The 20,028-nt window shown below is 39.8% G+C and overlaps 2 protein-coding genes across 3 annotated transcripts; both read right to left on the minus strand.

Moving 5' to 3' along the window:
• Positions 1-668: 668 nt before the first annotated feature.
• Positions 669-4,905, minus strand: gprc6a (G protein-coupled receptor, class C, group 6, member A). The gene is made up of 6 exons (XM_056762899.1): positions 4,676-4,905; positions 4,224-4,521; positions 3,384-4,139; positions 3,089-3,292; positions 2,850-2,973; positions 669-1,979 (listed from the first exon to the last, which is right to left on the minus strand). Exons 1-6 carry the CDS (start codon positions 4,879-4,881, stop codon positions 958-960), a joined length of 2,610 nt encoding a protein of 869 aa, XP_056618877.1. The 5' UTR covers positions 4,882-4,905; the 3' UTR covers positions 669-957.
• A 3,698-nt stretch (positions 4,906-8,603) lies between these two features.
• Positions 8,604-19,915, minus strand: sphk2 (sphingosine kinase 2). Of its 2 annotated transcripts, none has more exons than XM_056761868.1 (7): positions 19,596-19,915; positions 16,112-17,589; positions 13,987-14,136; positions 13,709-13,803; positions 12,673-12,788; positions 10,851-12,573; positions 8,604-10,405 (listed from the first exon to the last, which is right to left on the minus strand). In XM_056761868.1, the coding sequence occupies exons 2-7, from the start codon at positions 16,575-16,577 to the stop codon at positions 10,343-10,345; spliced, it is 2,613 nt and encodes an 870-aa protein (XP_056617846.1). In that variant the 5' UTR covers positions 16,578-17,589; positions 19,596-19,915; the 3' UTR covers positions 8,604-10,342. The 2 variants fall into 2 exon arrangements, with proteins under 2 accessions (XP_056617846.1, XP_056617847.1); XM_056761869.1 differs by lacking the exon at positions 19,596-19,915 and adding an exon at positions 18,925-19,115.
• Between the last annotated feature and the right edge of the window lie 113 nt (positions 19,916-20,028).

Below are 20,028 nucleotides of genomic sequence, written 5' to 3' on the forward strand. Positions count from 1 at the left end.
GGTGGGGCAGTCCTCTTTACCATTGTGAATATAGTGTCTGTATATGCTATAAAAGTCATACTCCATGAATGCTTGATATTGATCCGATATGACTTTTTTAGATTTTATATTACAAACTGTATATGGACAACAAGGACTGAGTCAAACCATTATATCAATTATAGGAACGGTTCAGCAATTTCTTAGGTCATTTTTTCACCCTAATGTCCATCCATACCTCTATGACTTACTTTTGCAGAACGCAAGATATTTTGAAGAACGTCAGTAATCGAACAACATTGGCCCCCATTGCCTTCCATTTTACTGAGAAAAAGCCAAAGAAAAGGCATACAGGTTTTGAAAAGCGTGATGGTAAATAAACAATGACATCATTTGTATGTTATTGAGAGATTTTCTTATTTATCTCTAAAGAAAGTATGTGTCTTGATATATAACAGGTGAAAGTAGCAAAGAACCATAACTCCAATATCGTAGAAGTGGAGAAAAATGCAAACTAAGCACGTTTCTTTTTCTCCCTGACAATAGCAAAGAAATGCTTTACTGACACAGACTCATTTTTCTATTTGACCTTTAATGAAAAAAAACATTTTAGCCAGTCAGTTAAATGCATTGTAAAACTATTTACAAAATCACATCATATGTTATATACAGACAGTGGAGCATAATTATTTAAATCTTATAAGATTGAATAGTTGGTGGTTGATAGTTGATGGTTTTCTGTTTGTTTTGATAAAAGAAATCATAACTGGATTCTGTTTTTACACGTTTATTTGCGTACCAATCTACGAGCTCATAAAACAGTTATAAATAACAGGGTTATATACAGTATAGACATATATATTTGTTTTTATCGTCGATAAATCTCTTCTAGATCTTAAGATTTAAATGTCTTATAATAAAATGTTACATCAAATGGTGCCACTCACCCCTAGCAACTAAACTTTTAAAATAGTTTTTTTATGCAGAAATATTTTCAAGTGGAGATACAAGTTGGGGATTGGATATGATATAGACTGAACTATTGGTCTTGCTCTCTGGCTCAGTTTCACTCAAGCTCCTGATATTCTCTGCACTTTTTCTGGCATACTCGTAAACATTCTTCAAAAACGCATCTCTGGTATTGTGCTCCTTTTTGAAAAGGATCACGTAACATTTCGGCAAGAAGTGGCAGCTCAGGATTCCATAGTTGGAGATGAGGATGACAACCATCTCAACAGCTGGTACGTATTTGCCACTTGTGGTAAGATGCACGGGTATAAAGATGACCCAGGCCATGAGGTAGATGAGCATACCAAATGTGATGAACTTTGAGTCGTTGTATTTCTGCGGAAGTTTTCTGCCTATGTAAGCGAACGTGAAACACACTAGAGCCAACAAAACGATGTAGCCCAGCATCACCCCAAATGCCACTTCCGAACACTCCTTACACTCCATCAGAATGGATTTGGAATGTTTGACTTTGTCTTTAGAAGGACTGCACAAGGTCAGCCAAAGGGTGCAAATGATGACCTGCACCGCCGTGCAGATGCAGACGATCACGTACGGCTTGTACAACTTGCACAGCAGCTCCTTCAGCTCCAAGTTCATCTGAAATGCCAGGAGGATCTTCAAGGACTTGACCAGGATACATGAGACGCACACCGTGAAGCTCAAACCGAAGAGGACCTGCCTCACCTTACACGTCATGTCGCTCGGCTCGCCCACAAAGAAGACAACGCTGACGAAACTGCCCAGCAGGGAGAGGAGGATTAGATGACAGAGCGGCCCGCCTGCGGCCTTTACCACAGGAGAGTTCCTCTGCCAGATGAACAGTGCAGAGATCAAGAAGAGGAAGATGATGCCGAGCGCAGCCAGGGTCAAGAGGACTATAGCAAACCCACTATTCCACTCAAAGTACTCATGGGTCTTAGAATTACACCCTGAGCTTCCAGAGTCTGACCACTCCTTGTCCTTGTCACACGAGTAACACTGGCCCATGTCTGGAATGTAAAAGAATAGCGTTGCACTTACAAAATAGGCTTAACGTTAATCCAATTCAAATATATTTCTATAGCACGCTTTCACAGTTTTGCACAGTTGCACAGCAGCATACATATAGATAGTAGTAACAGATAGTAGTAACGGATAGTAGTAACAGAAATAAAGATGTTATATTAACATGGCATTTTTGCAGTGTATGTTTATAAAAATTGACTGAAATTGTTTACGTAATCAGACTGTGAACAGGACCGAATGCTGCTGTCCTTCTGAAACCTTGTATCTCCATAATTTGTGATTACATTTTTTGCCATAAACCAGTCATTATGTTTGTCGCTGGGTATTGCAAATATGTAACCCATAAAAAGTATTAAAAGTGCTGTCAACTTTGACAAAACAGTTTTAATCATTAAAAAAGTAGGGTTAACATTTTGTCAATAATGTTATTATATACAAATTTTAATAAAAATTCAAAGAATAAAAATTAGAACAGATAGTTCATCCATGAAACTAAATTATGAAACATAAACCTATAAAAGAAAATAACCTTTTCTTTAAGTTAATATCAAGAAAGCTTTCAAAATAATAAAATATATTTAATATTATTAAATATTTTCCCTCAGTTTCTGTTAAAAGTTGGTGCTATATCTTAACACATCCTCCGACCTATACAACCGACTTGCAATACACAGAAAAACAATTAACCAAACTATTCAAAACATGTATTTAAAAATGTCTATCCAGGACCTTTCCCATCTATTTGGGTCTTGCTTTTATGCAGCATTGCTTGTAATGTATACTACATCATCTAAGCGATGCATTCATACTGAGATTTCCATATTCTTCAGATGTGCGGGTAAAACGGAACTTGCCTGTGCTATTGGAGAAGTGGTTTTCTGGACATTTGCTGCATTCGTAACAGCAAGTGTGCTGGCCATCTGCTGTCTTCTTAAACTCCCCTGGCTCACAGCTGTTCGAACACTTCGATGTCACATTCTGAGAAGAAAATAATTAAAGCAATACATAAAGAGTACATAAAAGCAATACATAAGAGTACATAAACTATTTATGAAAAGCATTATTTGTGGAATACAAAACAAATATACATTACCACAAAAGCATATTGATGATTTTCGATATAAGTGAAATTGGCGTATAATAGATCATATTCAGCTATTCTATCTCCTTTATATACTTCATTTTTAGTTTCCTGCCATATATAGACATCATATCCCAAATTAATGTCGCCGTTCAAATCGAAGTTGTACATCGCACCCTCATTCTCAAAAGTGACGTTTCTCAGCTGTGCAAGGAGCTGAAACACAAACATAATGTAGCTTTTAGGCTACTGATTTTTTATGGTTATTTGTAAAAAAGTCAGACAGTATATGGTGAAATAGGTCTACCTCCCAGGGCTGAACAGCTGTTTGGTTCTTGCATTGTTGTTTAATGCAAAGTTTAGCCACAGCCTTTGCGAGAGCACCTACAGCCAACTCAATGCTGAAGACCATGTCCGGAATGAAATTCTTTAAGAGTTCATTTACCGCCACCGTAATATTCCCTACATTCGGCTCTCTTATGAACTCCTTCAGAAATAAATTTATCTCATCCTCACTGTTGCGCGGTAGATCCTTAAGGTATTCAGTGAAGACTGAAACATTGCCACTCTTGAAGGTGAAGCCCAGTACATCTCCAATATATTTGAGGTCTACCTCTCTTAGAATATCTGTAGCCGTCGACCAGTTGTCACTTGCCACCCACACCCTCTCATTTGAGACTTTCCCATTCAGACCCATGAATATCATTTTCATCTGAGCGGATTTAGCAAAGGAGACCACCACTTTAACCTTAGGGTTATTCGCGATGGTGTTCACGGTGCGGTTGATCGACGAATTCAATTTTTCTTGGTCCGTAAGCGAGTCAGGAAGAACTTCCTTGAAGGCCACGCAAATTCCTTCTTGCGTAGCCTGAGAAACAAACGTTTCCATGGCGGAACGCCCATAGTCTCCGTCAGTAACGATAATGCCAACCCAATTCCAGTTCCTGTCCCGTAAGAGTTTGACCATTGCCCTGGTTTGGTACAGATCGTTGGGGACGGTCCTCATGAAAGCAGGGAAACGACTTTTGTCGCTCAGAATGGCGGCCGTTGATGCGTAACTAATCTGCAACAGGCACACAGAAAACATTTCAACGCTTTTTCAATTTCATCACAATGCCAGCACTGGGAGTGTTTAGAAAACGCTTACCTGTGGGATTAATAACAGGTTGAGTTCCCGGGCGACCGCAATGGAGATCTCAGAGGAGGACGTCCCGATGACAGCCATCGTCGGTTTGGGAGGGTCAGAAAACTTTGTTGATGAATCGCAGGCCAGGAATGACTGTGTGAAATCTTGGACGGCCCAGAGAGCCGTGGTGACATCGTAACATGTGTCGTGAAGGCGGTATCCAAGAGTGATGTTCAAACTAGTTAGCATGGGGGATCTGTTCGCCACTTCAACAGAATGAATCATGGCGAGGGCCTGAGTTAGACCTCTTGTGTAAAATCTGGAACCAAAATCACACAAAGGTGACTCAAGATCCTTCAGATAACAATCCTATCATAAAGTCTAATAAAGTCCATAGATATAGATAGTCCATAGATAAATACGGATCTCATAGGAACTAGTTAAAAATAAGTTTAACCTCAACGAGGACTCACCTGCTGCAGTTAGGAAGCTGCGGCGGAGAGATGCTGTACAAGTCTGTGTAGTTCATCACCGTCTCATGAATTGGAAAAAGCCCTCCGATGATGATGTCTCCTGGAGCCGTGGCTCCCGGACGGCTGTGTTGCATCAGGGCGGCTTCTGTCAACTCCAATCGGGACAACAGCTGTATGAGGCTCATCAGAACCAATAGAGGCATCATTGCTTTAGGCTGTCACAGCCTGACTTCACCTGACCGACTGACAGGTTCTCAAACACATCTTTGTTTATAATACAAATACGCCGCTTCCCTTAAGCAAGCTGAAATGGAATGTAAAAAAACATACACACAACACCTCCCACAACTTCTCCAAATCCCTCCCCTACCCCGTACCTGTACAATTTAAGGCAAGTATCTTCCTGTAAAACAGGTGAAATAAAAGAACGCTTTAACAATGGCCTTAAGAAAAGACCACTCTGATCCAGCTCATTGTTCAGTATACAGTAAGTGAAGCCCATTGAATGGAAAAAAATTTGTTTAACCAATTCTTGAGGTTAAATTCCGCATAGCTTATTTATATTTTAACATTTACCATTTGATACTTAAATCCGAAGCAAGTCACAACACATTCAAGCTATAAGTTCTATTACCTTTGCGCTTATTTTAATGCTCTACCAATTGAGCTAGGGTAACAATTTATTGATAACTTGTTAAACAAATTATTATTTATCAAACCATATTTAAAGACAAAAACTGTTTAATAAAATGGTATGACAAAATTGTGTTGGTTGGCATTTTATGTCTTGAGGAAAGAAAAGTTGGTCCATCTCCAGATAGAAAACACTGATTGAAACCATCAGACAGAGGTTTTATACAATCTATGTTTTTAGTCTACGTTTTATACAAAGTTCGTTTTTAAATAAACTGATATTGTGGTTGGATATTGTGTATGCTAGACTGTGTTTGCAAATGTTTAATCCATACCAGTGTTAAAGGGATAGATCACCCCCCCCCCAAAAAAAATAAATAATAATAATATAAATGTATTTGTGCTCTAAACGCAGAGAAAGATATTTTGATTTTTTTGGATTTTAGATATGTTTACCACCACACAGTTCTTGGACACTGTTGATTTCCATTCTAGGAAAACTACTTTCAATTTTTTTTGTTCTTTTGAACACAAAGAAGATATTTTGAAGAATGTAGGAAAGCAAACTGTTCTGGGGAATTTTGGACTACCATTGTGATTTTTCCTGCTATGATAGTCGATTGGGTTACACGCATTCGTCCTAATATCTTTCTCTGTGTCCAATCTAACAAATAAAGTAATACAGGTTTGGAACAACTGAGACTGAGAGTGAGTAATTCATGACTGAATTTTCAATTTTGGATGATCTGTCCCTTTGATTTGTCGCTCATTAAATAAACGCAAATCAACAGCTCACTGGCGCCATCTTGCGACTGAATGAGTTTCTACAGAGGACAAGAAAAAGACCATTCAAGATGCTGATCAAAAACTTTTGATAAAAGACTCGAAGACCCCAGTCAAAACAAGAAAACATTACTCTTAAGCAATAAGGGTCTTCACTACTAACGGACACACACAAGACTAGAGCAAAGTAAAAGAGATCAGAGAAATAAATGTTATATTAGCTAACTAGGAAAAATGAAACTGCCATTTTAATTTGGCTACAACAAATGTATGTATATAATACGAAAGTCATCGAGTAATCTACATCTTAATAAAAGTTAAACTTTATTCATGTCTATTTAGTGGATTGATTTACAAAATGTAAATGTAATGGCCTACTTTGGAAAGTGACATGTTTGTCTATTCAAATAAAGCCCTACAGATGCATTGAAAATGTGTGGATGGTGGGAGGTTTGACAAACATTTAAAGGGACAGTTCACCAAAAAGTACATTTTTGTTATATTTACTCATCCTCAGAATGTTACAAAATTATAGGCTATACATTTCGTTGTTATGCTAAACACAAAGAAATATATTTCGGAGAATGTCAGTAACCAAACATAGCTCATCCCCATAGACTCTCATAGTATTTGTTCCCTATATATACAAATATGGCTGTACTGACATCCTTATACAAATTTCCGTCTTTGTGTTCACCAAGAACATATTTATACAAGAGATTCTCAAAAAGAGAGAATCAATATAATATTAACAATGCTACAATTGTAGTCAATTTGCTTTATTTTCTATAAACTATTCAAATAAAATACACCCTGATATGCTGCAGTTCATTTCAGTTTTCTGTTTTGTCCATTTTGTACCAGATCATCCCATATTCTGAAGGTTTATTTCAGGATTTTTCAAACTTGTTTGTCAGCCGATCTACTTGAAATGACCCTGAGAGGTTCTCCCCTGAGGAAGTAAACATTTCAATGATTTATTAGCACATTTGGATGTTTAACTTCCAAAACACTTATTTTTTAATCTGTTTTGAGGCTTCTATTTGTAGTATTTTACAACTATTGTTATTTCTAAATATTTCTTTGCTATTTAATTTTATTCAAAGTATACGAATGGAAACAACATGTATGTGGTTGACACAAGAAGCCCTGCATTTCCCTCGAGGACCATCAGGAGTTTCGCAAACCAGAGCTGAGGTTTATTCAACCTGAAAGGGCATTAGCAAAAGCTAATTATTGAACAAATTTGCTCTCTGGACCTCCCGTTTGCCCACAACCATTTATAAAGTTTGCTTACTTATTAAACCGCACCAAAACTTTGGAATAACTACATGGGAAGTACGTTGCAGCTGAAGAAATTCAAAGATAAATCAAAACTTTTTAGCACCTTCAGTGAAGTCTCCCTTTGATGAGTAAGACTAGATACATCTGCATTATGAAATTATCGTCTTCAAATCGTAAACATTTACCCTATACACACACCTTCATAACAAAAGGTTTGTATGCTCAAGAGAAAGATTTCCCTCAAGGGACCCTAAACTTCTTGTCTAATAAACAGAATAACATTTAGTTATTTAAGTCATTGTCACAACACAAACCCCTTTGGGATGATACTAGTCAGTTCCTCTCACTCTACATAAAGAAAAATGGCATGAAAACTGTAAAAGTGAAAGTTTTTTTTTTATTCATAATGGTTCTAATTTTTTTGTAATTGTTGACCTTCAACTCTCAGAATAACTAACTACGTAACTAACTACAAAAGGCCTATTTCTAGAAAAAGGTGGTCTGGAATTGAGCAAGGACAAAAGGGACATAAACAATGTCTTGCGTCTAGAGGAAAGGAGGGAAGGCAGGGAGAAAGCAAGAAGACTAATCTAAAGGAGCACAAGACTATGCAGTGTGTTGTCTGTAATCAAATGGGTACGGAGATACAAGTGAGAAAACAAGAGGAAAATAACAACTCAAGACACGGACAGGAAGGCCAAGACACTACAAAAAGCAAGATAGCAGCAGTGCAAAGTAAAGATTAGTAGAGAAACGGGACAGATGAAGAGCGAAAAGAAAGAAAGGAAGAGGGTCTGAGATGAAAGCTTCCTTGTTTACCAGTTCATGCAAACCTGATAACCAGCAGCGGTTAAAACACACTGTACTGACTAATGCTGCATTGCTCATCTTGCCCAGGAGGAACATTTTAATTGTGCAAATCGCTATGGTAATTGTGACATGTTTTTCCAAGTTCCAGCTCTCTTTTCTTCCCGGTTTGTTCTTGGGAATGTGGTAATTGAACAGGAAAAACATTCCTGAGCTGACATTTATTCAAATAAACCGGAAGCTAACATTTATCCTCACTCATGAGCCCGAGATACCTCAACCATGCAATTGTTTTTCCGCTTAGGCACTACTAAAGAATGCGAGATTAAAAGACTGGAAGACAAAACAATGCACCGTCACGGTTCAATTGGATCCAAAACTTTTTAACCCATACAGACCAAGAAACTGTAAATATTGCAAATGTGTTTAATATAATATGTTTTATTAGTAATTACAATCATATTACAAGCATCGTAGGATGAGAGATCTTCATCTGGCATTTTCAAGGTGGACAGCAGCTCAATACCAAATTTATTAGATCACTGTAAAATATAGTACAACAAAAGAAGGAAGGAAACATGGGGGGAAAAAAATGAAAACCAAAAACAAATAACTGGCCATCTGATTGCAGCTCAGATTCCCTTTCTAGTGCACACACTAAACAAACAGCATTACACATCAATTGCTAAGTAAATCGCAGATCTAGAGACGCAGGAGTGATTGCACAAGACAAGGACAGCTATGTTCGGAAATTCCAGCCGAAAGTTAAATGTTAATCATTTGAATTGTATAAATTAACGCAAAAGGGTAAGCGACTGTCAAATTGTGGTCCTCAGGCAAAATAAAACCAATAGAAAAAAATATTTCTGAAGTGAATATTTGGGTAAAATTCAACAGTACTGGAAAGGCCACCAAGCTAGAGCTCTTACAATCATAATCAGATCCACAGCTAGATTTTGCACAGGTTTGTTTTCTTAAAAAAGCTGAAAGGTAAGTCCTACTATAGTGTCTAAATCTTCAAATGAGGTCCTGGGAAAAATGACTGATCGCAGTACTACAAAATACCTTAATTCAGTGGACTGGGCTGAGAACAACCGTGTTTATTGCGCGATTCCAGTTCCTCTGTGCGACGACATAGCATGATGCAGTTCGAAGGAAAAGTACAGAGATGCAACTTCCAATCCACCAGAATCAAATTGTCTTCATCATTTGCATGCAAGTTAACAAACTTGTTTATGCAAACATGCCTCATAGAAAATGTGATGTCTTTGATATTACTAAGGGATTGGCAACCAATACGAGGACCCCCTCCGTTTACTTTAATCCAGGACTGTAAAACAATTAAGATGTTGATTTGAACACTACAGGCTGATATTAAAGAGTAAATGTAAGGTTGTGTAAAAGAAAGCCTTGACAAATTGTCTACAAGCTTTCATTATTCACTGCAATGCATATATAGCTAGTCTCCTAACAATATCATGACCATTGCATGCTTCTCCTACACAAACTAGCAACGCAACACACACGTCATGAGTTCCACTCAATCAACACGTTGATTGTATTCTAAAAATACATTAAGCTATGCCGCAAGACTGATATTTCTGATCGGCCCAGTGAAACAATGGAAGGTTTTTAAAGAGCTGGACGGAGGCTTTGTTAAATGTAGATCAATCGTGAGGTTTCAGCGTTGTGTGTTGTAGTAGTGTGACTGAGTTTGTAGGTAAATTAAGAGTGGATTGCACGTAAAATTCAGAGACGGATACAGCGTTCTGGGCGTACCCATTACACAACATATGTGGAGTAATATTTTGATGTGGACGTGGCAACCTAAAAGCATTTATTTACGTGTGCTGTCCCTCTCGGAAGTAGCACTGCTGAGGATCTATACACAAATGCATACTAAAATGTATACACAAGACACGCTCAGTTTCACCATTTTCATTGCTGCTTTATGTCTACCACTGTAGTGAGTAATCCAACAGAACACAAATTTCCATCAAAAATACTTTGCATATGCAGATTGAATCAGCAATCCTTTACTTAATCCCAGTAAAAGCAGTGATTGCAAAGCAACTGTGGCTTTCTGTTTCTCTCTGCCCAATACGCCATTACATAATCCAGAGCCTGATGTTAATCCCTGCCGGTTCAAATCCAACCAGGTCAGAATCTTGTAATCTTTTCTCCCGAGTCCCCAACAATCAAACGGGCCATGGAGGGATGAACCTAGGAAAACACAAAAAGGTAAGAAAATTTAAATGCAAAGCATGCTCAAACTCCAAACGAACAAATTGTCCTTGAGAGGAGACAAACTTCAAAACAAACTAATGTGGTGTACAAAAGGATCACAAATAGTATGACAACTTGCTAATATCTGGTATAGTTCACCTTCAAAATGAAAATTCTGTCATCGTTTACTCACTCTGTTGTCATTTTAAACCTGTGTGGAATAAAAAAATGTCGGTAACCAAAAACCGTTGGTCTCCATTGACATCTATTGTATGGAAACAAAACCAATGCAAGTCAATGGAGACCAACGGTTTTCAGTTATCAGTATCTTTCAAAACATCTTCTTTTGTGTTCTGTAGAAGAAAGTTTTAAATGACAAGAGGGCGTGTAAATAACAGAATTTTCCCTTTTGAAGGTGAACTATCCCTTTCATATTTCGTACCTGTGCTTGCAAAGGCCCATAGGGCACTAGCTCTCCATCCACAGTAAGTGTTCCTCGTGATGAGAGCGGTTGAAGACGGAACGCCCGAGCTGAAACGTGACTAACATAGGGAGAACTAAGAGACAAATGGGCTCCTCTCTCCATCGCCAAGAACAGTCTAAGAAGCGTTGCACGGGAGATACCAGCCCGCACGAACGTCAGATGTATCAAACCATCGTCAAACCGAGCCTGAGGGGCAGCAAAAAGATCTGCCCCCAGATGAGACTGGTAGATCGCAAGAACCAGAACGAAATCGCCCTCAATGGTGACCCAGTCTCTTGTGGGCAGAGGCTGATCCAGAGGAGGTAGCAGGTCATCCTCTGGAATGTTGATGGAAGATGTCCTGTGAGGACTGTTCTTTAGGGGTCCGGTGGGCTCGGCAAGGTCAAAGTTGAAGGAAGGGCTTGGTGAATGAAAGGACGGTGATGAGGAAGAGGAGCTAGGAGTGTTGGGACGTGGGGCGAGATAAGAAGAATGCGGAGAGGCACAAGATGGGGATGAAGGGGGGGTCGGGGAAAGGGACAGAGAGAGGGATGGAAATTTTGGAGGGAGGGAGTTTGAATGCGATTGGTGGAGAAGGGAGAGGGGGCGTGGTCGCGTGGTGTTCTGGTTCTGGTCCAACGTTTTGGGTTTAAGGGATTTAAAATTAGACTGACGGAATGGAGAGGAGGAAATGGTAAGAGCTCGCTCTCGAGCTTTGTCCCGTGGATATGCTTCTCTCTGAAAGAAGGTTCCATTTACATCTTCATCCTCCTTCCCATAGGTTGCCACCTCCAAGTCTTGGTCAGAGTCTGCGCTGATTGGCTGGCTAAAGAAGGCTTTGATGATCTGGCTGGAGGGGGCTGAGTTTTTACGCAGTTTGTGTTGCAGGTCGGGTGGTGTGGTCTGATCGTTTTCTTCATCAAGCCCATCGCTGTGGCTCAACTCTCTCGGTCTCCTCACTCCTTCATCTAGCTCCTCCATTTTCCTTGTATTCTCTTCCTCCTGTCCGTTTCCATTGTTCTCGTCTATGTTGTCACACTCTTCCCCTATGTTTGATTCCGACCTGGTCTCTGATGTCTCCTCCATCTTCTCTTCCGCTTCCATCTCTCTCTCTCTGTCCTCTGCTAGACTGGAGGCTCTTACTACCCCCACGCCCCTTGCCCTCTCTCTCCTTCTCTCCCGCTCTCTTTCTCTCTCCTGCCTCTCTCTTTCCCTCTCTCTCTCCCCATCTCCCTTACAAAGGCTTCTTTGCTCACTCAGACCCATGTCAGAGCATGTCCGATGGATGGGCATGCGACAAAACCCCTCCAAACCCTCCGTAATGCTGCGAGAAAGAGGTCTGCGTGGGGGCTGGGGCGTGGAATCCGGTGACGGGTTCACCATACCGGGCGGCAAGTACGAAAGACGGCCCTTATAAGAGCGCAGTGAGGCCAACCTTACCAGAGTTCCCAGTGTAAACCTTGCAGAGCCCAGTCCTCTATAGCGCTCGCTCTCTATATCCACATCGGACACAAACCCCCATGCCACAGACAGGAAAGAGAAAAGTCTTCTGGGAGCAGGTGGGTGCCCGTTCTGATTGGATGTGGATGATGCAGAATACGGGCTTGTTGTAACAGACACCAGGTCCATTGGTTTAACTCTGCCCCGGCATAGCAGGAAACAGCAGTTGAGCAAGAGAGGCTCACGAAGGCACATGTCGTACCTGATAGACAGAGAGGAAGTGTAGGGGAGATTAAAAAAGATGGAAAACAGATGACAGTCAATTGCGTTCAATAGAAAACACTATACATGTGACTCATACCCTGCGTAGTGGTTGATGGAACCAGCGAGGGCATTTCCAGATCCACAAGGCAGAATTCCTACAGGTGTTTTTATTGCTTGTTCCCAATCTGGCCTTTCCATGAGGCCATTTATCACCTGCAGAAAAGATGCGTGGATTTATTTAAGTTGCAAATGATATGTAAATAATCGTTTTATTTTGACTGTCTTGTCTATTTTGACTTTGATCATTTGAGTAGTCAGGTAGTGCTTGAAACCACAGTGCTTTAGTGTCTGGAGACACACATTAATAAATAGCAATCCTGTGAATTTGTTAACATACATACATAAACAAGTTAAAGTGATAATTCATCCAAAAATGTACATTCTATCATCATTTAATCACCCTCTTGTCATTTCAAACCTTTATGACTTTCTTCTTCTGCTGAACACTAAAGAAGATTTATAAAACAGTCAGTTGTGGTCCTTGATTCTGATTGGTAAAGCCGTTATAAAATACCCTGATTTATAACTGCTGATCGCATAACATAGTCTAAATATCACTTTATTTATGAAACCTAGCTACACATATGAAATGACTGTTTTATAAAGGCAATATGCCTCGCAAAGCAGTGGGTTACAAGGGAATTTTATAACAGCTAATGGGTTTTAAGTCATTCCATTCACTCTTAGCTGTTATAAAATCTTGGAGCTAATTGCTTTAAATTTGAAGAAAGCTGGTAACTAAACAACATTGGACCCCATTCACTTCTATTGTATGGACGCAAAACCAATGCAAGTGAATGGGGGCCAGTTAACCACTATCTTCAAAATCACTTATTTTGTGTTCTGTGGAAGAAGGTCATAGTGGTTTGAAATGACAAGCAGGTGAGTTTTGCTGAACTGTCCCTTTAGGAGACACAAGCATTTGCATTAAATATTAATATTGCATTTACATGAAGGCTTTTGGCATATACCAAAGTGCATTCGAGTTTGTTTGTTTGTTCCCTGAGAATGACCTTTGCACCTCTAGCAAAATTCTTTACCAAGTACTGGAACACTATTGTTATGATATTCACCTCATGCAAAAGTCCATCTCCAGAAACAATGATGATTCCATCCCATTCTGGTAGCGAGATCTCTCTGATTAGCTCTCGTGCATGATTCTGACGCTCTGTATAAAAAACAAAAGAAAGTGCACCATGTACAGAATGCCAAAGAGATTCTGGCCAGTGCGGCAGTTTTGGTGTGTCTCTTTCAGAAGTGATTTAGAATTCTCCATTATATGGGTATGAATTTTTCAGGTCCAGGTTTATACTTGATGCAACGTGTATTGGATAATCTGTATCGTTTATACCTGTCTGAATGAGGTTGTAGCTGATATTGGCCTCTCTTATCATGGGAAGTATGTGCGTTTGACACCACTGCATTGCTTGACCCCGTCCACTGTATGGATTGACCAGCAGCAACAGTCGACGGGGACGAGGCAACATGCTTTTGCTGAATTCTGATTGAAAAGAAAGAAACCAGAGATCAAGACTTATTGTAAGAAAAACAAGTACACCTTATGATGATGAATATGAAATCTTTGCTTCAAACGTACTGACAGAAAACAGATTTACAAGGTCGAAGAAATGTACTAGCATACCGTATCTACATTCTCAAGCTATTTCATTTAAGTTCTTCTACAACAAATAGCAAACCTCAGTCATTCAATGTTTTGCCATTACAGTTTTATTTTGATGGCACAGGGAAGACAAACAGGAACCTGCCAGATGAGAGGGAGGGGAACAAGAGTCGGGAAGGGACCAGGAACCAGGACTCAAACCCGGAAGCATCACTGTGCAAGATGTCAGGGCACCATCCACCGTAGCACTGGCACCAAAAGTTATTCATTTCTAAAGGTGTAATGCTGTGGTCAGATTTGACTTTGAGCATGCAAAAACTGTTCGGACGGTGATACAATTTTTTTTTTACATTTCTTTACCAACAGGTCACGCTGTGACATTTTGAACTTCTATTGGCAAAGATTCTTTCTTACCAAGCTACTAAAATTTTAATGGTTTTTCCATCTCATGCAGACACATGCTGACTCATAAATTAAAGACTAGCTTAGGCAAAACTTGTGCCAGCTACACAATGTTAACTTACGCGAAAAACACCATTCTTGCTTTTAATGTCTAAATGGAAAAAGTGGTGTGACAAGGTTGCTTTACTTCCACATTTTTAACATAATTAAAGGTCCAATGTAGGGAAGGTAATCTGACACACTCTAAGCTCTACAGAGAAAGGCCCAGAAACCAACTCTGTGTTAAATTGTAATAATTGCATCCAGGGTGTGGGTTAATGATACATTAAAAGCTGCACTGACTAGCATTAACAAAAAAAACTCTGAATAACTACAGCACAGCAGTCCACAGGAACAACTCAACAGCACACGGCATCTGTTAAAGTCAAAGTCTGGTGTATTGCCACTGAATGATCTGCGCTACTCAAAACAAGCTGTGTTTTCTCTACCGCAGACCCACCCATTTACTGACTGAAAATGACCACATGTTGTACAAATTATGTGCGCAAACCAAAAATAGGGAGAGGAAAAAGAGAGCCAAATGAAGAGAGTTAAACTCTTAGACAAATATATGCACACGGACATGATTCAGAACCCCATACATTTAGCTTCCCATAAAGGAAATTATAGTGGCATCCCATTTACAAGACATGTACTAAATACATGACCTGAATGGAAAAGCATTCGGATGTCTTATTGAATTTGGACTGCCTGAACATGTTCTTCCATTGATTAAAGTCGTTATATGTCTGCAAACAAAACAACAACACAAACCAATGTTCTTTAAGACTACAGATGGGCGATATAAAATACATGTTTTTAAAATGACTGGGGAGAGTGGGTGTCCTAATGCTTTCTGGTTTTTCCACTGTCTGGTTAACCTGACCCGGATTGGACCTGGATGTAGCACAACAGAACGAGATAAAAAAAAAGTGTCTTCAAAGTACAATTTTTTTTAGGTTTTTGTTTTGTCTATACCCTTGAATATTAAAAAGATCTAGATAAAACCACTAATCGGTCGTTGGATGACTAGCTGACCATCATGACCTTTCCTTAAGACAATGACCTAGTTTCAAACATAACATCTGAACATAGTCATGGTGATCTAGGATCAGCTGCGAACGACACCAAATATCATTTTTAAACAATGAAAAGTCAAATTAAACAAATGTCCCATGTACACAAGCTTCTACAATCTTGTTTTCTTCTTGAAGGCAAACTTCAGAAAATGAATTATCTACAATAAAAACATAAATCCACCCATGGAAACAAAACGCCATCAGTGTTGAATGACCACACCACTTATAAAAGCTATCAGGTGTCACACGTTGACAACAACACAACATTCATTATGGAAAAACACTTAAGCACCAAATAAATCATTAACGGCGCCTGAGAAATTCTACACACTCACCTGTAGTGGAGCTGACATCCATCCCCCTCAGCAGGCACTGTATAGCAGCGTTCCATATTTCCGCCTCGGCTCTGCTTTCCGCCAGATAGGCCCTCACCTGTCTGTGTCTGGATACCCCCTTCCTTCGTCGACCCGGAGGGTACCAGTAAATCACTAGCAATGGCGGGGCCGGTGACCGTGGACAGCTGCATCCAGTGAGCTCACCCAGGGGCAACAATAGCCTGGATTGCTTCCCAGTGCGTGAAGACAACCGCTGGACGTGGACGTGAGTGGGCGTAAGGGTCAGGGCATAGCTAGTAGACACTGGACTGGATGGCACAGACACACCTCCAGGGCTATTGGGGCAGCTGTTACTGCTAGTGCTACTTCCACTGCCACTTCCCCCTCCGGTGCTCCATCCACCAAACTGGCCATGCAGCAGCGCCTCCTCGGTAATGGACGGGCTATCTGGGCCTGGTGAGCGCATGTTCAGCTTCTGGTCTCAGATGAAGTGCCACAGTGGAATGGAGAGTATGTGTTAAATAGACAATGTAAGTGCTTCATGCAGAGTTCAGTTTTTGGTCTCTTTTGTTCGTAGTGAGATGATTTTTCTGGACGTATGCACTGGACGTTTGGAGATGTTGTGGACGGTGGTTGATTGTTTTTATTTATGAGTCAACCTTTTAGTCCCACATCATGGGCTTTGTGTAAACTGAATGTTAAATCAGTTGACAGTGCTTTGGCCGGTGTCTGTTCAAAGGGAAAAAACTTCAGCAGGTTTTTCATCCCTGATAATGTTCAACCTTTTCCCACACAAGTGCATTTGCCCAATCCTCTTATTCACATCTTAACAAAACAATTCACAAAAAAGACTTCCAGGTTAGTGCTGCATTACATATCCTTACCAAAACACTTATATTTTAGATTATTAGCTTTTTTATCCTTTCTTTGTCTGACTTGAAAATATTGCAATTAAGAAAAAGTGAGTATCTCTTATCAACATAAAACAATGCGCAATTATGTGTGCGTCTACATAAATAGTCATTAAAAGAAATTCATTTAGTTACTTTATCAACAAACACAGAGTAAGACTATGATATCCCTTCAAATGCTACAAGGACAAACAAGGATTGAGGGTATAAGTAATTGTAGATCCAACAATAGTGCATAACAAGAGTTAAAGAGAGAACTATAAAGACAGGATCTCTTCATACAGATGAACAGCGATGTCAATTCTGGTCTTGGTCAAAATAGCGTCAGAGAATGTAGTGGCGAAGGGAACTTGTGTCGTTCTAGCTCAGCCAATAAATAAATGCCAGAAATTCCAACATTCGACATCCATGAACCTTAAATCCTACTCGTCCATCCATGCAGGGGATACTTTCAAAAATGGCAGATAAATAAAACACCAAAGAAAAGAAGAGTGCTGGAATAAAGTGTTAGGCCATGGTTGTCTTTGATGCTTTGAACACTCTTGTATTCACGCGGTTATGGGTGCCCTGTTGAATAGAGAACAGAAAGTTGAAGTGTCATAAGAGTAGTAGAGGCAAAAAGGTCACACTTTGACCAATATATACAAAGTCCAATAATATTAACGCTTAGAATACTAACAATATTAGTCTGCCTTGAAGTTATATGACCTGTTTTGCGAGATAAATCTAAGCCAAATTTGCTGTGATATCAAAGTGATGTCCTCGCACACTCAAGTTATCAGATAAATTAAAGATGCAATATCTTCAGAGGTCTGACGTCAGCAAAAAAGAAAAACACGCTGAAGAATACTTTGTTTCTCAACTAAGAGTGTGTGGCAACCATTGGTTGGGGAAATGTGAGGAATTTGCAGACTAAATACAAAGTTCATTGTTCAAAAATGCGTCAAGACCTTGTGGTTTGAAAGCATTAAGGAACATGACACAGAAAACTGGACTGAGGGAAAAAACACCTGGCAGACATCAATCTTCGTGAAATTCCAGCTGAGAGGCAACACCAAAACGGTGGATGAAAAAAACGTGCAATAGTTCAACTCGATAGTCTACTGTCTGTTGGGATTTAACATGAGCAGACATAAATAAGTCGTGTGAATTCAATTTTCTATTTGAAATTGAAAACAATTTGATAAGTGCCAGTTTATAGCAGACAGGAAACTGCTGCCCGCTGAGATGCTTAATATAAACAGTCTATAAACATCTAAGACGAGACGGACTACTGCGTTTCAGCATCTGTCTGTACTTCAATATCCGCAGACTCCATTTTTGGAATTTGATCTAGATGTCCCGAGTAATGAAACTCTTTTCATGCTAGTTACATTTCTTCCGGTGCTGTGTGGTCAGACTCACACGAAATCAATACCTGGCAGATTTCCACAGTTGTTAACCAAAAAAACGTGATGAACAAGTCTCCCCCTCAAAAGACTGGGAGGGGACAGTCAAGAAAGCAGTTCATTAACAAAACCCACAAAAGCCCAAGAGGGCATTCCATTGCAAAGTTGGCATTCACTAACCTGGATTAACCGATACCTTATACGGCCACAAAGAATAGTCTGTCTCGCATAAATGCACACTTTGTACCTTTTATCATCCACAGTTTTACTGCATCGTTGATATGATAGTATTAAGACTTCACGTATAAAACGGCGTTCCAAAGGGGTGGACATACATGACATGACCCTTGTACACAGCTGCGCAGATCTCTATCTGAATGATAAGAATTTGATCAACCCGGAAATATTTACACTGGAATGTTGCACTTTTGCAAAGGAATTTAGGAGGACATGGTAATTCCATGTCGCATTAAAAAGCCAACAGAGACATCGCAGGCTTACACAATTAACTTACGTCTCTAAATGTGACAGGTGGTCGGTCGGTTGTCACAGTCGCTCGTTAGTTTGAGGTGTTGTGAAGGCGCCTCAGCATGAATCGGATAATAAAAGTGTTGACATGAATCAATGGCATGAACGGTTATTATTGAGTAACGTTAGTGTCCCGCAGGACAACGCTGTCATCCACAATTAGCTTTTATTGCTATCGCGCAAATCTACCAAACTGCGTCGAAAACTAATAGCAGGGCTCGGTTAGCGCAACGTGCTATTTATTTCAACGTCAGACAAACTTACGCCAAAATAATTCACAAGTACAGCTGCAGTTTCGTAGCAACTCGGAAACAAACTCATAGATAAACAGCTAGCTGATGATGATGATGGACAGGCCGGCCACACAAGAAACTAGTAACTTGTATGAATGGATTCGTTTATAACCGACGGTGGCGGAGTTATTTAAATAAAATAAGGTTTTATGCTTGAATAAAATAATTATGGAGCAAACATTATTAATGTCATTTAAAATAGCTAAGACGTCGGGAGCGCAGACACACAAACCTGCAAAAACAGAGCGGTTTCTATTTAAAGTCTTATTATAGTACATTCTGTACATTCCATGCGGTTTTTGGCATTTCGCAAATCAAAAAATAATAAAAGACGACAAAGCGACACAAATACTGACAGACTTACCTCATTTTTGTCCCCACACATAGCGAAGCTTTATCAGCTTTCCTGAGCTGTAGGGGAGGCACGAGCGTTTTCAGGAAGTCTGTTGACGCAGCGGGCGGAGGCAAGTAAATGATTGACACGACAAACTTCCAATCATTCACTAAAACCGCCATCTAGCCGACGCATGTCATTGTAAAATATCACGATAAGCGCGCTTGTGTTTTCCTCTCGGAAGTCATTAAGTGGCACAGAGTTTATCTAATAAATCGATTTAGAGCAAAAGAGATTAGTTTGGAAAAGAGAGAAGTCTTTTTCCGTAAATATTACCTTTCACCCAATATTTCAGCCAATAGGATGAAAGATCCTGCGGAAGCGCACGCACTTCGAGAAATGATTGACAGGCATTTTAAATGAATCGCAAGGACGAAAAAAGGACGGAGGCGGGACTGTCGCC

The sequence above is a fragment of the Triplophysa dalaica genome, chromosome 12, assembly GCF_015846415.1.
Source record: "Triplophysa dalaica isolate WHDGS20190420 chromosome 12, ASM1584641v1, whole genome shotgun sequence".
Taxonomy (NCBI): domain Eukaryota; kingdom Metazoa; phylum Chordata; class Actinopteri; order Cypriniformes; family Nemacheilidae; genus Triplophysa; species Triplophysa dalaica.

What these genes read in the sequence shown, in the direction of transcription:
- gprc6a (XM_056762899.1), bottom strand. Translation starts at nt 4,881, where the DNA reads ATGATGCCTCTATTGGTTCTGATGAGCCTCATACAGCTGTTGTCCCGA. An exon ending in CAGCTTCCTAACTGCAGCAG is followed by an intron (nt 4,522 to 4,675) that starts GTGAGTCCTCGT and finishes TTTTGGTTCCAG; the next exon opens with ATTTTACACAAGAGGTCTAA. An exon ending in CAGCTGTTCAGCCCTGGGAG is followed by an intron (nt 3,293 to 3,383) that starts GTAGACCTATTT and finishes TTTGTGTTTCAG; the next exon opens with CTCCTTGCACAGCTGAGAAA.
- sphk2 (XM_056761868.1), bottom strand. Translation starts at nt 16,577, where the DNA reads ATGCGCTCACCAGGCCCAGATAGCCCGTCCATTACCGAGGAGGCGCTG. An exon ending in TCCATCAACCACTACGCAGG is followed by an intron (nt 12,574 to 12,672) that starts GTATGAGTCACA and finishes TCTGTCTATCAG; the next exon opens with GTACGACATGTGCCTTCGTG. An exon ending in ATGGGCCTTTGCAAGCACAG is followed by an intron (nt 10,406 to 10,850) that starts GTACGAAATATG and finishes GTGTTTTCCTAG; the next exon opens with GTTCATCCCTCCATGGCCCG.